This window comes from Typopeltis vanoorti, chromosome 4, assembly GCF_054136105.1.
Source record: "Typopeltis vanoorti isolate ZY-2024b chromosome 4, IOZ_Tvanoo_1.0, whole genome shotgun sequence".
NCBI classification, from domain to species: domain Eukaryota; kingdom Metazoa; phylum Arthropoda; class Arachnida; order Uropygi; family Thelyphonidae; genus Typopeltis; species Typopeltis vanoorti.
Window position 1 is genome coordinate 95,615,598 of NC_143552.1, and position 21,369 is coordinate 95,636,966.

Here is a 21,369-nt window from a genome sequence, read left to right on the forward strand (position 1 = left end):
AATGCTATTGTTCATGTAAGAGGTAAAGTATGGTATTGAAGGGAAGGAGAGCAGCTGAGTTTTTGGATACTGAACAGCTTCACATATGATGTACTGAAGCTAGGGAATACTTTGAAAAATATCTTATTTCAAGAGAAGAAATGGTTCAGTGATTAAAGATCTGGATGTTATTGAAAGGTCAGATCAGGTGATGAACTTCTTTTTTTTGCGAGAAATGGGAGGTAGGATTGAGTTTTAACACTAAAGCTGACTCGGTTATATTTCTCCATTGCACTATGGTATTAAAGTATGGTATGGTAAAAATTGGCAATTTTTTATGTAATCCCACCTACCTCCTTAATCAACAAATGTTGATTAAGGAGGTAGTTAATAATTTAGGTTCGTACAATACAAGATTTCGAAAACGAATAACAGGACAAAAATCTGAAGACATGAATGAGATCAGTGCCGCCCGGTGAAAACTCTTAAGGTCATTAATATACACAGACAAGAGAGCGGACGAAACAATATAGTGTCGAAAAATTCCAACGTTAGCAGAGAAGATTTAGAATTAAAATAACTTCTGTTGTGACATGCAACAAGGAACCAGACAGCAAATAGAACAAAACACAGTGGCAAAACCATAAACTAATTCCTAAAAATACTTCATGAGACAGACGTCAGAGATGTTTGGAACAGTAACTGGATGGCACATATTTATCTTATTTTTTAGACTGAGCTCAATAGGAATACATTTCCAGGCATAAAAACAGATGCTATTGAAATGGCGGTATGGGAAATAGAAAATATGCGGTATGAGATAAAAGTTAGATCTGGAAAGATACACTCAGGGATAAACGATTTTTCTGTTATGTTTTAAGCTTCTCTAAGGTTGAAGTATTCGTATGGTAGAAAACAGTTCTGGTTATCACCAATTAAGGATTCTGAGTAGAAATATGGTGCCAGAGATTTTTTTGGTGACCCGAAGGAACTGCGGTATGTATAACAGGCAAAGCGGCAGGAAAGACAGGGATTAACAGGAGCTGTGACAGGGGATTTTAAGAGGGGAGGGACAGAAAATACGATTAAATTTGGACACAGCAACATTTTAATTTTTATCTCTTTCGACTTCGGATTTTGATTTGTTATTAGTCTCTTAGGTCGTAATGTGTTACTAGCATCATATCGACAGTCGAAAGCTATAAAACTGGCGCCTGCTTCAAGGATAAGAACTGAATGAGGGACGAAAGTATTCATGCCATTGAGAACACTTTCTATAGTAAGTTGAAAACAAGTTAGGGAAGAAATACAAATCAATAAATACAAGGAACAGTCATAAGAACACTCGCAATCGCTAAAGCGATTGAGACTATTATTATGATTGTTAATTTGTTAATTGCGTAATTTCTCCAGAAGGCTGGCGATTTGGATTTTCTAGATAGAAAAAAAAACTTCCATCTCCTTAAGAAACTGGTTAACTCAATTTAAAAATACCACCTTAGAAAACTTTCTTGCATCCTAGTAAGGAATTCACATTTGGTATTTTTTCAAAACGAAGGACAACTGTCACAATCTGACTGCTCTGTGGAGGCACATACAAATAATGGTAATCATCCAATTTGATAATGTATAATGAGAAGATACCTGCATTGTTTATGAGCCACGTAATATCATTAGTATAACTGGAAGAGAGAGGAAGTAGACTGATGTTAAGGGAGTAGATACGGTTTACTGAACTGATGGACACGTCGCGCACAGTTTAAGATCATTATCAATGTGGTCTGTTTGGGAAATAAACCACATTTTAGTGTTTCTTGGTAAGTAAAATACATTTCCAATTCCTTACTGTAACATCCATAAACACGTCATACTTCATCTTCGGATATCTGAAGTGCTTGAATAAAAAAAAAAAAAGAGCTATAACTGAATTTTCATTATATTCAAAATGCGATGAAACATCACCATAAGATGACCGATTTTAAGTTTTAGGACACTTATTAGTCATTTAACGGTATGAACGTAAAAGAATAGAAAACATTAATATCAAAATTTTCATTATAGTCCCAACAGTATTTTTGCAATAGTTATATCTTTCGTAGCTTCACTGCAGTGTTAACAGGACGTATTATTTTCTAGACAGACCCATAATCTCATTTCATCAACGCTCTAGGGATTTTAAGTCTATTCTGATCTTGTTCCATCCTTTTGTCGTCCTCGAAGTCTCTGTCCTTCATTTTGTTGGTACTGGAGTATCTTCTTAGGTAGTTTCGAGTTGTTAATGATTTTAATCAGTTCAATAAATTTTCTTTTGTTTTGTACATTTTGTCTATTACTGAGTCTATTTTGAGTTCTTTCCCTTTCCGTATTTCTTTTTTGTTCTTGTTTTTCAGAATGTACAGTCTGCTGTTCTGCTTATAATTTTATTTATCTACTTTGGTTTTTATTGTATCTCTTTTTTTTCTGTTGCGCATCTTTTACGTCCATCACTACCACTCTGGTTTATTATCAAGACAGACCTTTTCTAAAGGTCTTCGCAATAAACTAGAGCGGTCGTGATGTCATGAACTTCATTAACTACTAGACATCATCAATGGAGACGTCCTTAAAACATTAACTTCACCAGGAACAGAAATATATACGCAAAGTGCATTTAAGTGATTTTAAATGCAAAGCTTGGGAAATCTGTATAATTCTCTATCATATTGATTTCAACTGTTGCATCATCATCAGCAAACGAATTGATACCTGTTGGTGATAGTTTCTCTACCATGAACTCGACACAACAGAAATGGCGCTGAATTCATGCCATTTCTGTCAAGAATGTCAAACTACTACGGATATGATTTTTTTAAAGCAGCAGCAGCAATTTAGTATACAGGATGCATTTTAATATTGTGCAGGATTTTCAGTTTGAATCAGATTCGATCGCTTGTTAATAGGACCAGTCATTCGATCATTTAGAAATTTATAGACAGCTCTATTACTTTATAAGATATTGTTGATAAAAAAGTATTATTTTATCCAATTGTCGCTGTTCTGAAGCCCAAAACATCAATACAGGTGGGCTGTTGCAGTTAGAAATTCATTATAAGATCGAAATGCAAGAGCTGATCAAATCAGAACTGACATATAACAGACCGGCTTGGAAAAAAAAACAACAGTTTAATTATATTGGACTGGCATAAAATGTGATGCATCTCTTGAGGATGTTGTGTTCTGTGGTTATAGCCTCTGGGCTGTTTAGGGGCAGCTATATAAGCCACCATCTAGGGAAATGACATAAATTTCATTTGTGCATAGTGGTTTCCTGTTGCCTTCCTTGCCGTGCTATATTTTTTGACTGTAGCCTATGTGTGTTCACGAGGCCGGTTTGTCTGTTTGCGGGATGAAAACCCCCAGATAAACTGGTGGAAAAAACCCTGCTGTCCACGCTCAAGACCGGCCAACTTGGCTATGGCTGAAGCAGATCCTTAAGCTCCTCACGTCACCGACGGGAATCGAACCTAGGACACTCCTTCCCCAGGCATATGGTTGCGAAGCGCATAGCCACTAGACTAACAGCGCGCACCTCTTGAGGATATGCCTTAGAAAACAATGACATGGCCCCGAATTAGTAAAAACAAATTCCAAAAGCAATAATTTATTACTTATTACTATCTGCTTCTTTGAAACCATTCTTTACTGAATGAAACATTAGCATAACAAGAACGTTGCAAAAATTTACTGCATATGAAAAAATCAGCATATTTGAGAGAAACTGGTTATGGAAATTTGCAATTCATTTGTGATTATCTGCAATTACTTCCGGAGTGGCTGTCACGCTTTGAGGCCAATGTATCATGTCCATAAAGTGGATGCGTTCTTCTGGCTGGTTTGCCTTCTTTTGTGAGTTTAAAAACATGTAAAGTAAATTTTAATCAAACACTATGAATACACAGCTTGAGATGCGATGGGTTGTACACCTATTAAGTAAATTTACTTAGTCGACTCAAATTAAGCTACCTATTGAATCGATTAATCTAACTGGAGTTGGAGCTCTCATGAACCTGGTAACAAACGGCTGACTCATGAAATAGCATAAATATAAACCATTATTATAAACCATTATTCAAATTGGCATAAATCTATATTTTCTAGTTAGTAACTATGGTTCTTGATGGAACAACTCTCACCAATATTCTAAGTTTCAGAATTTTGGTTTAATTAGAATTACTGCAAAAGCGACTAAGGCTAGAAGGCTACTATGCCTGCTAACTGTGTTTGTTCTGTGGCCAGTCCACCTCTTTTTTAGACGAAATATCCTCCCATCTTCATATGAGATCGGATAACTCATACTCGGATTCAGTTGAAAAGTTCGTATTAAGGATCGTCGCATTGTTGACGGGTCGAGTTTCATTTCTGGTTTATTATTCAAAACCATTAACGTTTCTTTCTGCAGTCATTACAGTTCATATTCATCAGAGTTTCCTAATGAAGCATTCATTTAATATATATATTAATGCGCGACCCCCCCCCCCAAAAAAAATCAAGCTCCATTTAAATATTTACTTTTAAAAATAGTTGCATTTTTTTTAATATTTCAGACCATGCCCTTGGATATACTAGAAACAAAGCCTAATTGGAAACTAGAATATCGCATTTTCTGTGTCGAAAAGTACTTCTGGCATGGGTCGTTCAAAACTTTAAATGAGGTGTTTTGTGCTGAGTTCTATACTAATAAAGCTTCTCCTAAAAGCAGCATAAAAATTGAGTACAAATACAGAAAATATAGGATTATCTTCAATTTTACTTCAAAATTCGATGATTCCTAGCCACCGTTGTTAACTGGAGTGGATAAACATGACCGTGTTTGTAGCTGTGTTTTTGTGTTTTAATCAACATTTGCCTGATATGACGATGTCACGTACTTCGCATTCTTATGCGGACTTCACAATGGAAGACAAAAAAGCGACAACTTATATTAGAAGAAATCTAAAACAAGGTAAGGCGAATAACAAATTTATATTCACAACTAGGAGGGGAAAACCCCCCCCTGTAACCTACGGCGCCCAACCTCCTCGAGTTCCTGACTGGTAGGCCGGTTCTCCTTGAATTCTGATGACTCGAATTTTGAAGACTCGACACCTCAGGGTAGCCCCTGAGTTTCAAAACGTTTCAAAAAACGTGACATAAAAAGGCTTATCATTTTATACATATAGGGTAGATATTGAGTGATATAAGGTCCAAATATTTCAGTGAATGCTTGATCTTTATCGTAAGCTTAATTCATTTTTAATTGATATTTTAAGGCATTTTTATTTAATAAATTAATCTTAACTGATAGTTTAGATTAATTTTCATTATAGAACTATTTTCTGAATGATATGTAGGAAAGTGTTTCCTTCAGTATTTTGACATTTACTTTATGTTATATTTCCTACACATATATTTATCAAGATCTCTTTGGAAAAAGTTGCCACAACTAAATGCACATTAACATCATGCAGTATGAACCAGGAGAAGAACTAAATCTCAAAGAAAACCAGACGCTACTTTTACTCTGGAAATGTTATGATATAAGCGTTCAGTGTTCTGGTCAGTAATAAATAAATGCTATCAAAACTTATTTAAGTTAAGGGATATTACATCCCATATTGTTTCAAGCTATCAAAGCCAACCCACAAGCTATCAAAACGTTTGCCGAACATTTTTGTGGAAGGGGGAAGAGCATTGAAAATTAGTCCTGATGCATAGCAACAAGACTCCGTTTCATATACTTCCTTTAGTCCTATGCATTTTTTTAAATCCCAGAAAATCTGAAACAACTTTAGAAGCCATGCAGTGTAGTGATAAATTCTAAGTTCGAGAATGCAGTATTATTTCAATTTTAATGCAGCAGCGATGCTGTATTATTTTAATTTGAGGTACTCTAAATCTGTGAAAGAATCTAGTAATAGAGACTTCATTTACAAACTTTGTCTAAAAGTTGATATAATTTCCATCCAGGATAGTCCGGTGGAGGGTATCTATGCTTTCCAACCCACAAGCTGTAGATTCAAATTCCCATGGCGGCAAAAATATTTCTGAATATCATTAGCTAGCAAATAATTTTTATCGCCAGTCGGAGACCACCAGTTTGCTTATTCGTAACTTGAAATCGTGACATGTTTATTCTTAATCTATTCAAGGACTAGTGCGTTATTGTTTTGAACCACGAATAAAATTATCATATAAAAAGTTTAATTTCAAACAGGTAGGTGATGGATACATTGTCAATAAAGTATTAACTCGATGTCAGTCTTTTCATTTCATTGGTCACTTCATTACTTATATGGGCTTTTTTTTTTGATCCGGTAGGAGACGTCAGGTACTCGGTGCAGAAGATTCATGAATTTAAACGCTTTAATTAAATAACACGCGTTTAATTTTATTGTTTCAAGAAAGGTAAATAGCATTTGCATTTTCCGTTTCTTAATGTTCTTTTCAAGATGCTGGTTCTGACAAAAGTTACATTGCAAACCGTACAGCTTTCTTTAGGAGAAACAATCAACTAGCTACTACTTCGATTAAAAAAAAACAAAATCGAAAGAAACACTTCCTTTTTTTTTTCCTTTGCTACTGTAGGTAAAGAAACGGTTGTTGTTCATGTGGGTCGATGAACAGGGCATTAAGCTCCAAAGAGTCCATAAATGACAAGAAGGGCCTAAGTCAATTTTCGTCATTAAGGCGTTGTTTCAGCTTATTATTTGTAGCAGTGTAATATCGGCTTTCGTTTTGAAACGGCAAACAGAATTACTGTTATCGGAAGTTGGTGGATACTTAAAAATTATCGTTTCCTCACTGCTGCCTGGTTGGAGATGTTTTATCAAATGTTAATCGGAAATAAACTAAATCCTTTTCATCCTACGGAAATCTGTATTTAAATTCTCACTGGATTTATAGCTCGGCCTTCAATTCGATGATGTTTGTAAAGAGAGTTTAATACTTCCATAAAAAGTGAATAATTCTCAAATAGATGAACATTTTGTTTTTGGTTTTATTGACAGAATGAATCGATGAAGACTAATATTACCTGTGAAGAGAAAATTAAATTTCCCAAAGAATAAGGTTTTGTATATTCCCACTGAGAAATTTCAGGAGGCGCGTTCAGATTTTTTGTTTTCTTAATTTTCTTAAGACATTGCTTCATATTACACTTTCTTTTATATTTTTCATATTACATTTCTACTTTTAATCTTTAATCATAGAATTATGAAAACAATTAATAATTTACAAATTCAAAAGTTAAAGAGCAACAACTTGTATTATAACGGCTTGTTTTTGGTAAAGATATAAAGTAAATTTTAAATAATTAAAAAGGGTGATAATAAATATCCGCTATTATTCAAAAGACTTGGAAACTATAGTTTCCAAGACTTTAGTCGACTACTATAGTTTCGACTATAGTCGAATGTTGTCGAGATTTTAGAAACTAAGGGACATCCCTACGAATTGTCTTGAACTTGAACTACTTAAAAACAAATTCTTTTTTAGAGTCTATATATTTGTTTATTATTAATGTTTTGGATTCGACTTCACGGCCCTTGCATATTTCCAAGTGCTATTTATCACTAGAATCCTCTTGGGTCTGTGATGAGAAGAAGTATTATTAATTACTGCTATTTCATCGACTAGTAGATCACTTATAAAGTAAAACTCTCAAGCACGAATTCTGGCTATTTCAGTTTCCGGTTGGTCTGTGGTGAGGACTAGTTAGCTGGAAACTGCTGTGACGTTAGTGCAATCTCTTAATCAGAAACATGTACGGGCTCTCAAATAGGGTTAGTAGTGGCTTTTAAATACAGTAATACTAAGATAATTCATATGGAAGATTTGCTTTTATAAGTTTCGAAAAAAAAAGAAAAGAATAAATATTCAATGCATGAAAAAAATAGAGAGAAAGATAAGAATTTAATTTAGAAACGCATCGTTTAATATAGAAGTTTAAAAACAGAACTTTTAATGTTATTCTTGTACAAAAAGAAGTACGTTTAAAAAATACAATACTTGCCGTACCTACATTGTATATAGCAGCTAAATATGGCCAATAAATAAATAAGAATAAAAACAAGTGAAATGAGATTCAAAAGAATAGAAAATACACATTATTAAACAAAAAAGGAATGAATATATTTTAAAAGAACTAAAAACGAAATCAGTAGAAGAAAAACTAAACAATTATAAAGAAAAATAGATGAAACATGTAAATCGAATGGCCAACACTCGATATTCAAAAGAATTAATGAAATAAAAACAATTGGGAAAAGAAGGCCGAGTAGATCAAAAGAAGTTATTAGATTAAAAATGAGACCGGAACAGATTATAAAGGATATATCGGTATTAAACATAATGATGATGAAACTGGTCATTTTACTTTGAAAGATCCCGGTTTTAATACCGGGATATTAGTATATTTAATAGTTCGTTATTTCTTTAGACCACAAATTTTATGAAATTTGTGGTCGCTTCTCAACAAATCAACTGATCAATAAGTAAAAAAACAGCCACTAAACCAAAGGAGAAACGCTACTGTGGACAAAGTTTTTACTGCAACTCTGATACTAATCGGTTAATGAAGCGCTCAATTTAAGCATTCAGTTATGGTATCTGTTAGTAAAACACTTTACGGAAAAGCACGTGTCCTTGAATAGCATATAAAATATTTCTATAGAGGAATTCAGATATTTTAGCCATCAGTCTTTCACAGGTAATGGTACAAGAAAGGGCCCAAGAAAAATGTGCTCATGCAAAGTGCTTTTTTCTTATCTGAAAGTATGTAGAGAATATCCTTCTGAACGCGAGTTGTATTTGTATATATACTAAGCTAGTACACCCCTAGTACATCCCTAGGGGTGTACTAGCTTATATATAAGTAGTTAGTACATAGTAGGGTGTACTGTGTACTAGCTACTTAATGGTCAGAATAAGTTTATATTACACTGCTATGGTCTTGGGAGAAAATAGCCCAAAATTAAACTACATAACTGTTTTTATTTTCACATGGGTCAATAATTTATAAAAACCCTTTATATATAAAGTAAGGTGCAATAAATGTATTTCACAATGTTAGTGCAATTTAATATGCATGTTAACTTCTGGGTAGAGTTCTTTCTACATCCCTAAGGGATGTACTAGGGGTGTACTAGAATTTTTTTTTGTACACAATTCTAAAAAGCGACAGAAATGTATAGAATTTGATAAAAATTGTAGCATTCGTTTAGTGAAGCAATAACACGTTTACTTGGCAAGGAGAATTGGATGACTTCCCAACAAAATTGGTGAATTTTCATTTTGTATTTCATAACTGTGTTCCATATCTAAAAAAGTAACCTTTCTAATGGAAAGATTACCGCCATTTGATTTTGGAAAAAAAAAGTGAGAGGGAAAATAAAACTGATAACTGACGAGAGAGAGAGAGAGAGAATGAGCAAGAAAGATACATATGCAATCATCGTTGCAAAAAAAAAAAAAGAGAGGAAGTTATAGAGAATGACAATCAAATAAACAGTCAAAAAGAAGGTTATTTCTTAAGGTTTGAGCCCAGTGGGGAAATTTCCCGCCAGCAATAGTAAGAGAAAATAAAAAAAAATGCTGTATAGATGGTTCACACTTATACTCTATGTTAATCCCTCTAGGGTTTCTTGAGTGCTTTAAAAGTCCTCTAATTTCTTTCGTAGCTCCACGAACTGGCATAGTGCCAGAGTCAGTTCTACATTCCTTAGGATTCCTGGAGTTGAAGTGTGTTTAGCTGCGTGGTTTTTCAGAGAGCTAATTAAATATTGGATGGGAAAGGTAATGATAGCAGAAATATAAGACCGGATCAATTAATTAACATGGAGTACTAACTGTAAGGGATAGCTATGCGATGACACATCCGATATAAGTTGTTAGAAATGCAATTAAAGGATAAGCAGTTAGGACAATTTCACACTTCTTCAAATGCTTTTTTTTATATAATGGATGAGTAGTACCTTGAAAGTATCAGTTAAACAGACGTTACAGTTAGTCCTTTGTGGCGAAACATGTTTCAAATTGCATTTCAGGAACAGCACTTCATTTACCTTGTCCTGAAAGTTTTCATTTTTCTCCTTTTTTTCGGCAAATAAAACAGTGCGTAACAAAATTCATTACTATAGTTTTAGCAAATGCAGAGAGAGAGAGAGAGAGAGAGAGAGCAGCTAAGAATTCCTTCATTAATTAATCTTTTAGAAATCTTTTTTTCTACTAGAATATTGACAACCGTAGCCAGCTAAGAAGAGTCACACTTCCCTTCCAGTTTTTTGATTTTGTAATAAACGTTTGTTATATTTAATTTTTTTTAAAAAATTGTGAATATGAAGTTTGCAGTTTATGATCCATATTTATAAATAACCATAATGAGCAACATGTATTGCAATAATGAGCAACATGTATTGCAATAATGTTTATATGACATTAGTGCAATACATTTAGATAACAAACAAGCAAAAATGTTTTTGTATTTGGCCAAAATTCGTAAATACCAGTCATTTCTTTTACTTAATTGCTTTCATATTTAATTATTCTTAGTCACTTTGATATCACCTGGAGGAATCTTTTGATGATATTTTGAGAAGAAAAGAAAACAGGATTTAAAAAAAAATGTCAAAGAGGAAAAATCACAGGAAACTAATGTGAATGTTACACACAAAACAGAAAATGAAAGTATACATTAACAATCATCAACAAACGATGATTTCGCACGTACAACTTTTTTCTTCACATATCCATGTTTTCACTAATTTGACAACTGACTTATGTGTCTCCTATTTAATTTTAATCATGATTGAGCCATTTAATTCATTTCGTAATGAAACGAAATTAAAAACAGCAGGAACTCTAAACTTAAAAGAGTGTGACTTTTTTCTGAGAGGCACTGACATATAGAATTCGTATTTGTCACTAATAATACCATCTGTAATTCTGTCAAATACTTGTTAGAAATAATTAAATTTAAAAAAATAATAAAAGCGTCATATAGTGTTTCATTCCTGGTGTAATTCGTGTTGCAATTTTTTATTTATTACAATAATTATAGACAGCATGTCAACCGACTTCTTGCCAAATAAATAAAAATTAAAAAAGTCCAGTTTTCTGTGTTTGCGCGCTCGCACGATCAGAAAAATTAGTAGTGAGATTTGTGGAAACACGAGGCGTGCCTTATAAAAATTGCGTGTTCTTTTTGACCAGTGATAACTGAAGGATATTTTAAAGTTCATCACATAACATCAGACCTTACGAATTTCCAGGTTTTCTGTGTTGTTAAGAGTCGCAGTGCAAAAACGTAGCACTTTTTTTTTTCTTCTGTACTTCGACGCCGTTATCAGAACGAAAACAAGATTTGGATATTTACTGTTGAAATCATTCTGATACTGTTATGTGAACTAAAAAAATAATAAAAAATAGGAGTTAAAGCTTGAGCATGGGATAACCATGAGTAAAAAAGGCGCAATTACAAGAAATGCGATATTATAGATATTTTTTCTCTTTGCGGGTTCAAAGTTCACTGTTTTATAAACGAGAACCCTGCTTACGCCAGTAACTGATCAATTCAAATAATTGAAATTAGGGTAAGATGTAAATTTCCATTAATTGCATTTATTAACAAACTAACTTTTTTTTTCAAATAAATGGATTTGTCTCATATCCATTTATTAAATGATTTCATCTATAATTTGACTTCCATGATTATTTCGTTCGTCACCAGTACTTCATGTATGGAAAATAGAATTACTTCGGACTGTGTTTTATTTTCTAGTTCCTAGCAACTTCCGCATTTTGCTGATTCAAGCTTGTCACAAATCACAACAAACATCGAACTATTGTGTTTGACTACAACTTGCATTAATTTATTTATTATGCATAAGATTCGCTATCTAGTCAACTCATGTTATAAACCTATTTGTAATGTGTATCATTTGACGAAGATAAAATAGAAAGTGCACTTACCGCTTTGTACGTTCTCTTTTGTCCCGCATGTTTGCCGCCTCTTCCATCCATCTCCACGTGCACTTCGTAAATAATATCAAAGAAGTTTTCCACAACGGCCACCTTTTTATACACAGTGTCTTCTTTCCCATTGCCAGGCTAAAATAAATTAAAAACAAAACAGCTTTTATATGAAGAGGAATCCCAGTACGTTAATATTTATAGACTTTTAGAATGTTAACTAGATATATCTAACCTTATTACATATGATATTATACCTATTGTCATCCCTTCTACCATTAATCAAACAAAGAAGACAGGCTAAACAACATAATAAGGTAAAACAAGATCAAGAAGATAGCAAATGCAAAGGGAATAGCAGTTTAATCTATAACTCAAGAACATAAATAGAATATATTTTACAGCTTTTGGTGTTATAAAAGCATGTTTGTACACCATTCTTAAAAAGTTAAAGGAACTAAAGATTTCATTCATGCAGAAGTAGGTGTTTTCTATATAAAATTTATAGATGCTTTATCTTACCCCCCAACTAATATAATAATAAGAGGGTCGGTCTGGGAATCGAAGGGAGAATGCAGTTGCGCGTAATGATTTGGATATTTTGGTGAGTGATCCTGAAGACAGACTATCGAAATTTTAGAGCGTATAAAAAGAAAACAGGTAAACTTTCGTAAAAGGATTATGTTTTGATAAGGGACAGCAGGGTTTTTCCCGCCAGTTTATCTGGGGTTTTTCATCCCACAAGCAGGCAAAGTCCGAGGATACACACGGATTACAGTCAGGAATGCTGACCCAGCCATAGGTCTGATTCGTCAGGCTATGCCGGTTCCAGAGCCCGGATAAAATTTGGGGGGACTAGATGGCACCGTGAACTCCCGTAAAAAGTGGGAACGCTGTATCACCACACGGTAATTAATTAATTATCACAACTATATTAGTAATCCACATATTACATCTGACCAAGCACAGGCGGTAAATTTGAGACATCTTCCTCACTGATCAGTCATCGATCCGAATTTGAAAGTGCTATATTTTAAATCCTTATCACTTCGATTTCCCCAGTAATATCAGTCCAATTAGCTTTTTAATCTTCCAATTCGATTCCAAGTAAAAGATAAGATGATAATAAACTAATAAAAAGTAGATCTTAATAAAATAACTTTATCTTTTCAGTTGCTTCATTTTTAGGTTTAAATTTTCAACAGCTACAACCGCTAGCTTTTTTTCTAGTTAATGTAGTGTTTAATATTTAAAGCCATATAAAAATTTCCCAAATGCTGTATTTCAGTGAGCCACGAAGAAGAAAGGTGTGAAACTTAAAATATTCTATTACAGTCTATTACATGACAGATTTATTAGATGATCAGAATGAGTTAATATATCATGCAAAGTAAAGCAAGCGAAGCGGACCATGAGTAGATCAAACTATGTTCGAAAGCTTCTCGTTGTGATGGAAGAGGAAGCATTATTAATTCAAGAATTAAATAAAAACAGCAAAAAAACTTCATAAAGGAAGGGACGGGCGTTTTCTGTATATCTATCCAATAGAAAATTGAGACCGTTAAAATATACCAGCATCTAAAAACGAAGGAAGAAACTGTTTTATGATAATATTTTAAAAGATTAATAAAAGCTAATCGATTTAAAGTTATTGATTAAATACAAGTTATTTCGATACATCGCCATCAAAATTTGTCTACAGTGAACAAGCATGCAGTGGTCTACGTCCTGTTATGGGTTTGTCGTCTAGTTTGGGGGTTGCTATGACTTATGATTTCGTTTTGGCTGTAAATCACTGACGTAACGCGGCAGAATGAAAAGATTTTTACAAAAGTATTGCGAAAAGAGAATTTGCTATCTGCAGTGGGCTTTTTTTCATTATTGAATGCAAACGAATTCTTGTGTAATTTTCCAACCATTCTTGAACCAATCACAAACGTTTTTATGAAGATTATTCATAAAAACCAATAAAAGCTCAAGAAACCTGTGAACTTAACGATTTTAAAAAGTACTTGGAATAAAAGGGTTCTCCCTTTATCTTTTCAGCAAATCTTGAGACTGCGGATGCAGCACTTTTTTTTAATGTTTGCCGTTTTTAATACACATAGTTTGTATAACTTTATGTAGAAAACGCACTACAAAAATTTCACAGAAGGACGTGCGGTGCATGGACACCACAATATGAAAATTACTTTGTGAGAAAAGCTATCTTTAAAGTAGAATATGCACAGCCTCGCTTTTGTATAATTCTGCAGGAAAGTAAGCTGTACTTAAAAGTGTGTACTTCCATTTGCTTGCAAATAACAAGAAGTAAGCAGAAAAGAATTATTCTAAACAATTCGAAGATGAATTTTAAACGTGTAAGCGTCGTCAGATAACCACTTAAGAAGAGTAAAGCGTATGAATACTACACGAGTAAAAAGTAGTTAATTTATTAAATATCACCTGTTGTTGATTTACATTAGCAGGGAGGAAAATAGGCATTAATGTACTCTATGAATTGCGTATACGCTCATGTTATTCTTTTCTTTGTTGGACTTAAAACTGGGATTTCTTGAGGAAGTCTTTTCTACCGCAATCTCAGATTTATCCATAAAAAATTCATATTTGATGAGATGACAACACTGGTCATTCTAAACACCAGCAAATGCTTTGGAAAGCGTTGCACAAATTCTTTAATTTGTGAAAATTATTAAAATTATTAGGAAATTAACAATCAATACCAGACCTTGAATAATTAAATTTATAATTAAAAAGTACCCAGTGTATAATGAGAAACAAAACTCAAACGATTGCTAACTTGAGAATGGGAGGGGGGGGGGAGTTCGATTCAAAGTTGCTTCAAGATCGAATATATATATATATAAAGAGTGCTTATTCTCAATTACATAAATTTTAAGGCTCGTTAAGGATTTTTTTTAACGAAATATGAAGTATCCGGAGTATCCATAATGTAATAACAACTGAATCAAGCCGAAAAAACTTTTCCTTTCAGCAGGAAACCAACCAGGATTTAATCCAGCAAGCAACAAATATTGCTTGCTAAATAATCAAGGGTTGGTTTCACCTAATCACGTCTTTCAAAATATTCCTCCCATGCAGTGGGATGCTTAATCTGCAACCAATTAAGAACCGAACCCACTGCTCTTGCATATTACTAGAAACTGACCACACAGCAAAACAGTAAATGATACGCTAAACTGTTGGCAGAAACTGCAGTCAAAGAAACTCTTAAGAATTTTAATTTCGCAAAGTATGAACAAGAAACCTGTTCTGCTTATTTTGTCCCAGCAAAACAGAATTGAACTATCTCCTCTTATCGCCGAAAGCAGTTAAGTCTATGAGGCCAGTTCACAGGCAGGTTGGTTTATGTATTTTGGGGAATGAAAAATTTAAAGTGACACACACACACACACACACACACAATATATATATATATATATATATATATATATATATATATATATATATATATATATATATATATATTTATACATATATATATGTAGTGATATAAATGATTTGTTTAGCTCCGAATAAGAGATATTGGATTCCTTTTAGGAATTTTTATTGCACATATTAGAAAATTATACTTCTATGTTGCTTATTGGGGACCTAAAAATTCTCGTGAAAACTTCTATGTTGATAGAGTCGTAAAACTACATTTACTGGTTCAATTCTAGTCGTTGTAGTGGAACTTCTTGTAGGATTTTTCAGTCACCTCTCGAATTAAAGATGTTTTGAAGCAGGTCAAGTGCTTTTTTAAATCCATAAAATTCAGATTTTAATCCCATGATTCACGAAAAAAAGATAGTAGAACTCACTATCTCACCCAATAATGACGCCACCTAACGCTAAGAAATTACAGCGGTTGTCTGACGTATTTTCTGTAAGTCCACAAATCACCTGAAGAAATGAAGATGGGTAGAAACACGTCTACGTCTTGATTTTCAATAGTAAATGAGTTTTCCCTGCACCTTTTGTGGAACGAAATGATCTTTAGGATTTATATAAATTTTGATTTTTTTTACTTTGAAGAAATATAACATTCTATATGTTCAATAGGATAACAAAATTATATATATTTATTATATATATACAAAATTATATATATAATTAAATTATATATTTTTGAAACCTACTTGGAGAAAAAAAATGTTTGCTTTAGCATGCTGGGTATAATGGCTGTCACCAATTAACGCGGCTTTTTATGCACAGAATTTATACCATGACAGAACGGTTAATGCAATCACAACAGTTTGCTGTCTGCCAATATCTGTTTCCTTTGATGGTTTTCATTTGCAAAACCCTTATGATGGCAGAGGGGGATTCATATGCAGATGTTTCGAAAATAACCAAAATGCAACTACACTATGAAGGTTCGATATCGATTCAATAGGCTTTGTAATTAAAATACTAAAAAAAAAAGTTATTTATTTTAATAAGAATTTTAAATAAACCCATAAACTAAAATAAATTAAATCTTATATTATGTAAACAAACATTAGTTTTGTAGTTTCTATACCATTTTGGCACCATTCTGTTTGAATGAAATTATAGCAGAGAGAGAGAGAGGGAGACAAGATCGTCAGATACCAGTGGTTCTTGAAATTACTCAATAAAACTCTAAGTAATATAAGGGCAGTATAAGTGAAATAAAATGTTTTCAATTTATACAAAAATAGTAGTTAATAACGTATTAATGATTTATTAATCTATTATTTTCTGTTTCTGCAATGATTCCTTCATTCTTTTCAAGTTCATTCTTTTGCCACCCTAGACGGCTCAAGTCTGCTGGTATAGGAGCGAAATAATTTATTTATCCGTACGTAAACAACGATCATTGCATAAATAGTTTAATAATAATACATTTGGACTACAGAATATTAAATTGTCGTATAACATGAACAAAGGCGCAATTAATGATGGCTTCCTGTTGGTCTAAGATCCAGGCACACTGCATCCCTTGGGAAGCTGAAATTTCGCTACTGATGGTATGTTAGCGTCAGATAGTTCATCATAAACACTCCTCTTTCTCTTATTATCCGAAAGAAGTTATTCTAGTTTATTTCAAATATGCTTCTTAATGGGAGTTTCTTTTCTGATCGTTCCATTCCAATTTTTTTTCTTTCTCTCTCTCTACTTCTGGACAATATAATGTCAGGCTTTATATAATGAGATGGCTAAGTTCTAATAAAATGTAACTGCTGTCTTAATTTTTTTCAAATAAATATTTGTATTTAACACAGGAATATTTTGGTGGAAAACCTGTGCAATTGTAATTTTCACTACATGTAATTTATGATAAATTAATTAATTTTATTAGCTGAGAGTAGTATGCTACATGTGCAATACTGATTTGATATCGACTGGTCATATTCAGCAGAATGTAAAAATATTATGTAGTTGAATAATGTTCAGGATTTTATAAGGAACTTAAAACCACAATAAATGGTTAAAGTACATAATTGGCTTTTATTTTATATTTTGTATATATAATTTAGGTAAAACATGAGATAAAAATTACAAAAAATTAAAAATTAAAATCAGCAAAAAATAGAAAACAAAATCGTTAACCCGCCCATGGCACTAATGAATTGTAGTTTTCATAAAAACGTTTGCGGATGGGAGCCACATAAAAAAAAAGTTGGTGTAAAAAGTTAATTGTTTTAATTCACACCATAAGCTTCACTGTTACACACTGCCACACTTAGCCAACCTTCTTGGTGGACAGATATATCTTCAGATACCTCAGAGCAGGTGTTAGTCAATGAACCCAAGCAATATTACTAGCATAAAAAAAAAGAAAAGGACACGGACTCAACTGCAAAATTAACCCAAAATAGTCCTCACCAAATGTTTTCCCAGTAATGCTGCTGACAGAATGACAAGTTTTGAAACATACTTTTGAATCATTCGAAACAAAAAGAAACATAAGGTAAGCAAGTTGATACCTCCTATCAGCTAACATTCCAGAGAGGAGAGGGCGTCATACATCCTCGATCTTTCATTACATTAGAAAGAAGTCAGTCAAGGTTCGCAGATCACTTGTGCCGTTCTTGCTGTATTTTAAGGAGCAGGTAGAAATCTATTTTATATTATAAGAAATAAAACTTTTCCCATTTCCAATTCTTAATTGATTTTTAAGCATTTTGTCTTGGTTGATTTCTTAAATGTTATACCTTCGGAAATGGCTCTAATATTAGAATTATATTTCCTTTAGCAGAGTCAAGTCGGACCCAACCTCTGTAGTTTATCAATTTGGCTTTTCTAATATTTAATTTATTTGCTATGTATTGTATAAAATTATATTGGATAAAGATGTTTGGTGATATACATTTTTATGCACAGTTTAATGTATCTTGGCTTCAAAGAAACTAAATATAATATATATGTCTCTCTCCCTCCCTCCCTCCCCCCGTGTGCGCGCTCGCTTGCCTACGCTTTACTTCAATGTGTTTCCAATATTTGTCCCGTTTCCTTACCTACTCGCTTAGAAATTTCCTCCCCCTCTCTCTGCCCGTTCCTCTTCTAAAATTTGTTCTTTTATTTTTTTCAATGGATGTTAATATTTGAGGAAACTGCTAACTTATTCGCTAACCTTATTTATTAAATGTTCCCAGACTTAGACAATAATGTATATTTCCCTAATGTATATTGCACCGAATATCCATTCGTTGTGGTGTATATACAAATAACCTGGATTAATTCTGCACACCATTAACTGATCACGTGGTTAATTTCCCCATCTGCCAAATACACCTGATATTGAAGTCGTTCAAAGAGCAGTGCTAATTTCCTGGCCATTGACCTACACAAACAAACAGCGCGTGTCAACCCACATGCGTTCCTCTCCCGCCCCCGCCATCTTCCACCCTATCTACTGTCAGTGGTGGTGTACCATCTGTCAGCTTCCCACCTCCTGACCCCACAGCTGATGGACGTGGCTAAAGACAACAGCAAAGTAAAGTGGGTAGGAGAGACGGTGGTTTCTTTCCCCTCAAGGATTATGGCTGCAGGGTGTCCACAAGGGAGATGCCGCGACGGGATGACGATATCGACCTGTATACCTCCTTCTCTGCTTTCATAGCCTAACGGGTCTCTATCTTGAGCACCAGCTCGCGGGTCATCCTCGTTCTAGGCAGCAGTGGCACCATTGTCTGCTGTTTAGACAAAGATAAATGATTGCTGCATGAGACCAATAGCTCTGTCCTCTTCTCTTCCTCCATCCCCTTAAAAAAACAGATTTTAGATGTCTGCTAATCATGCTTACTTGGCAAATAAAACTATGTTAGAAAACAACCAACTATGTTACACTGCGCATTCTGCTCCCTCCTCTCTCTCTCTCTCTCTCTCTCTCTCTCTCTCTCTCTCTCTCTCTCTCTCTCTCACACACACATTCATAAAACTTAGCAGTACTCACACTGCTGTATGAATACATCAATGAAACTTTCCTTCAGAAATTCTGATTACCTATTAAGTGCATATTCTACTGTATGTTACACGATACTTATATGAGTGATTATTTTTAATTTAAAAAATAAATAAAAATACATTTTGCCAGGAGGTGTAGTCTTAAAAGCGATATTAAGAAAGAAACATTGAGAAAAAAGGCATCTGAGTACATCCGTTTATCCAAAGTGATTCTACGGACGATATCGATATTCATCTGCTCTCAGAAATATACTCTGATGTACAAATTATCGGGAAGCACTAAATTTTAAAAAATATTCCTACGTAAAGATTAACATCTGGAGAGGGTGGCTAAGGGAGCATGAAATCATAATAGCCCTAGTTAACTCTCTTAATTTTTTTTTTATCATCAGAGACGGCCACTAGACCTTCTAGAAGAAACCACACATCGTTCATCGAAATGGCCTACGACACATTAACTTTCTGCTTCATTTCTTGTCCTCCAAAGTGCTCACTATACTTATAACTAAGCAATTTTGGGGTTGTTTTTTTATCGCTTTATACTCCCTAAAATGCTGCTAAGATTTTTCTTTTCCTTTTTTTTTTGCCTGTGTATGTGCGCGTGTGTTCAAAAGAGTGACATCATTATCATCCCCGACACCAGACTATCGGGTACGACTTCAAGCACCGTTACCACACATTACCATCTTGAAGTGAAGAGTAGCATTTATAATGTCTTGCAACGCTGCGTGTTATCGAAGATGGCTTTTATTCACGCCTCTGTCTAAATTGTAGATCGGATTTTTTTTCTTCTTTTGGTTTACGACCCAAGGCTAAGTTGTCAGTCGCGAATACTCTTATATGGTTAAGGCGAAATGAGAGAAAATCCATCCCACAAAATGCACCGTCAGTTTTTATAAGAGTTCTTTTTTTATTCACCAGTCCTTGAACTGAAAAGGTTATTAGCAATTTCTCTTGTAAGTCACCCAAATCAGATAGGACCAGTATTTTTTTTTTTTTTTAGTGTCGTATCCATAAGTTTAAGGCACCGATTTTCATTACCATTTCAGACATAGATATAGTTACAACCAATGATTTGAAGCAACTTTATGGTAATAACGAAGATTTTCAAGTTCTCTACTACATAAACGGCATAAGTAATTTGAAATTTAAATAAGTTCAGAAAGTAACAAAACTATCACTAACAGTTTTTAAGAAGCGAAAGAACTTTTAATGATATCGCATTTGATATATATTCCATTCATATGAATTGCTACTAGAGTTTTATTTATTCAAATACTCATTTTCCGTAGCCTCTTCAAAGATTCTGAGGGTGTACGAATAAACCAGTTATAGAAAATACGTTAATTAGAGATTTTTTTTGTCTCAACCAAAAGGTCAACTATTCTATCATGTTAATATTTGTAAAGATGTATATTTTGAATATTTCGTTATGAAAAATAAGTTGACTGATTTTTATCTTGTGTCATTAGGGCATTGAAGTGGCTAATATCAAAATAGACCAGTCTTAAGGAAAATGAGTGGTTTTACAATTAAAATAAACAACACGATTATGTAATAGTTGTATACTATATGATAAGTTTCTAGCCTTATTGGCCGAGTTGACAGAGTTTCTGAGGTTCAGCTAACAGTGTCGAATTTCTTGTGGCATGAAGTGTGTCAGTGTCTTTAGGTGATAGATGAATTTCGTCTCCTCGTGGGACCGTAACTTCGCTTATTGGTGAAACAGGCTAGAAGCCGAAAACAGAGGAATTTATTGATGTTATTTTTTGAATATCTGAAGGTTTATGGGATCTTCTATAGTAAAAGGATGTGAGGAAGAAACAGGAAAGAAATGAATAAATGTGGTATGGATTTTTTTTAGAAAGTGAAAAGCATTGAAGTAATATTCTGTTGTTCTTTTAGACTTAATGGCCTATCACAACAAAGTAACTTGGCTGTTGTAACTTTGGTTGAGAAGTTTCAATAGGA

The 21,369-nt window shown here is 33.6% G+C and overlaps 1 protein-coding gene across 1 annotated transcript in view; it reads right to left on the reverse strand.

The window, feature by feature from the left end:
* LOC150107511 (nucleolar protein 4-like) overlaps positions 1 to 21,369 on the reverse strand; it is a 151,706-nt gene that overhangs the window by 37,900 nt on the left and 92,437 nt on the right. Inside the window, exon 3 of the mRNA XM_090392118.1 lies at positions 11,965 to 12,102. Coding sequence (XP_090248244.1) covers positions 11,965 to 12,102 — 138 coding nt within the window. The remainder of the gene's footprint in view (positions 1 to 11,964; positions 12,103 to 21,369) is intronic.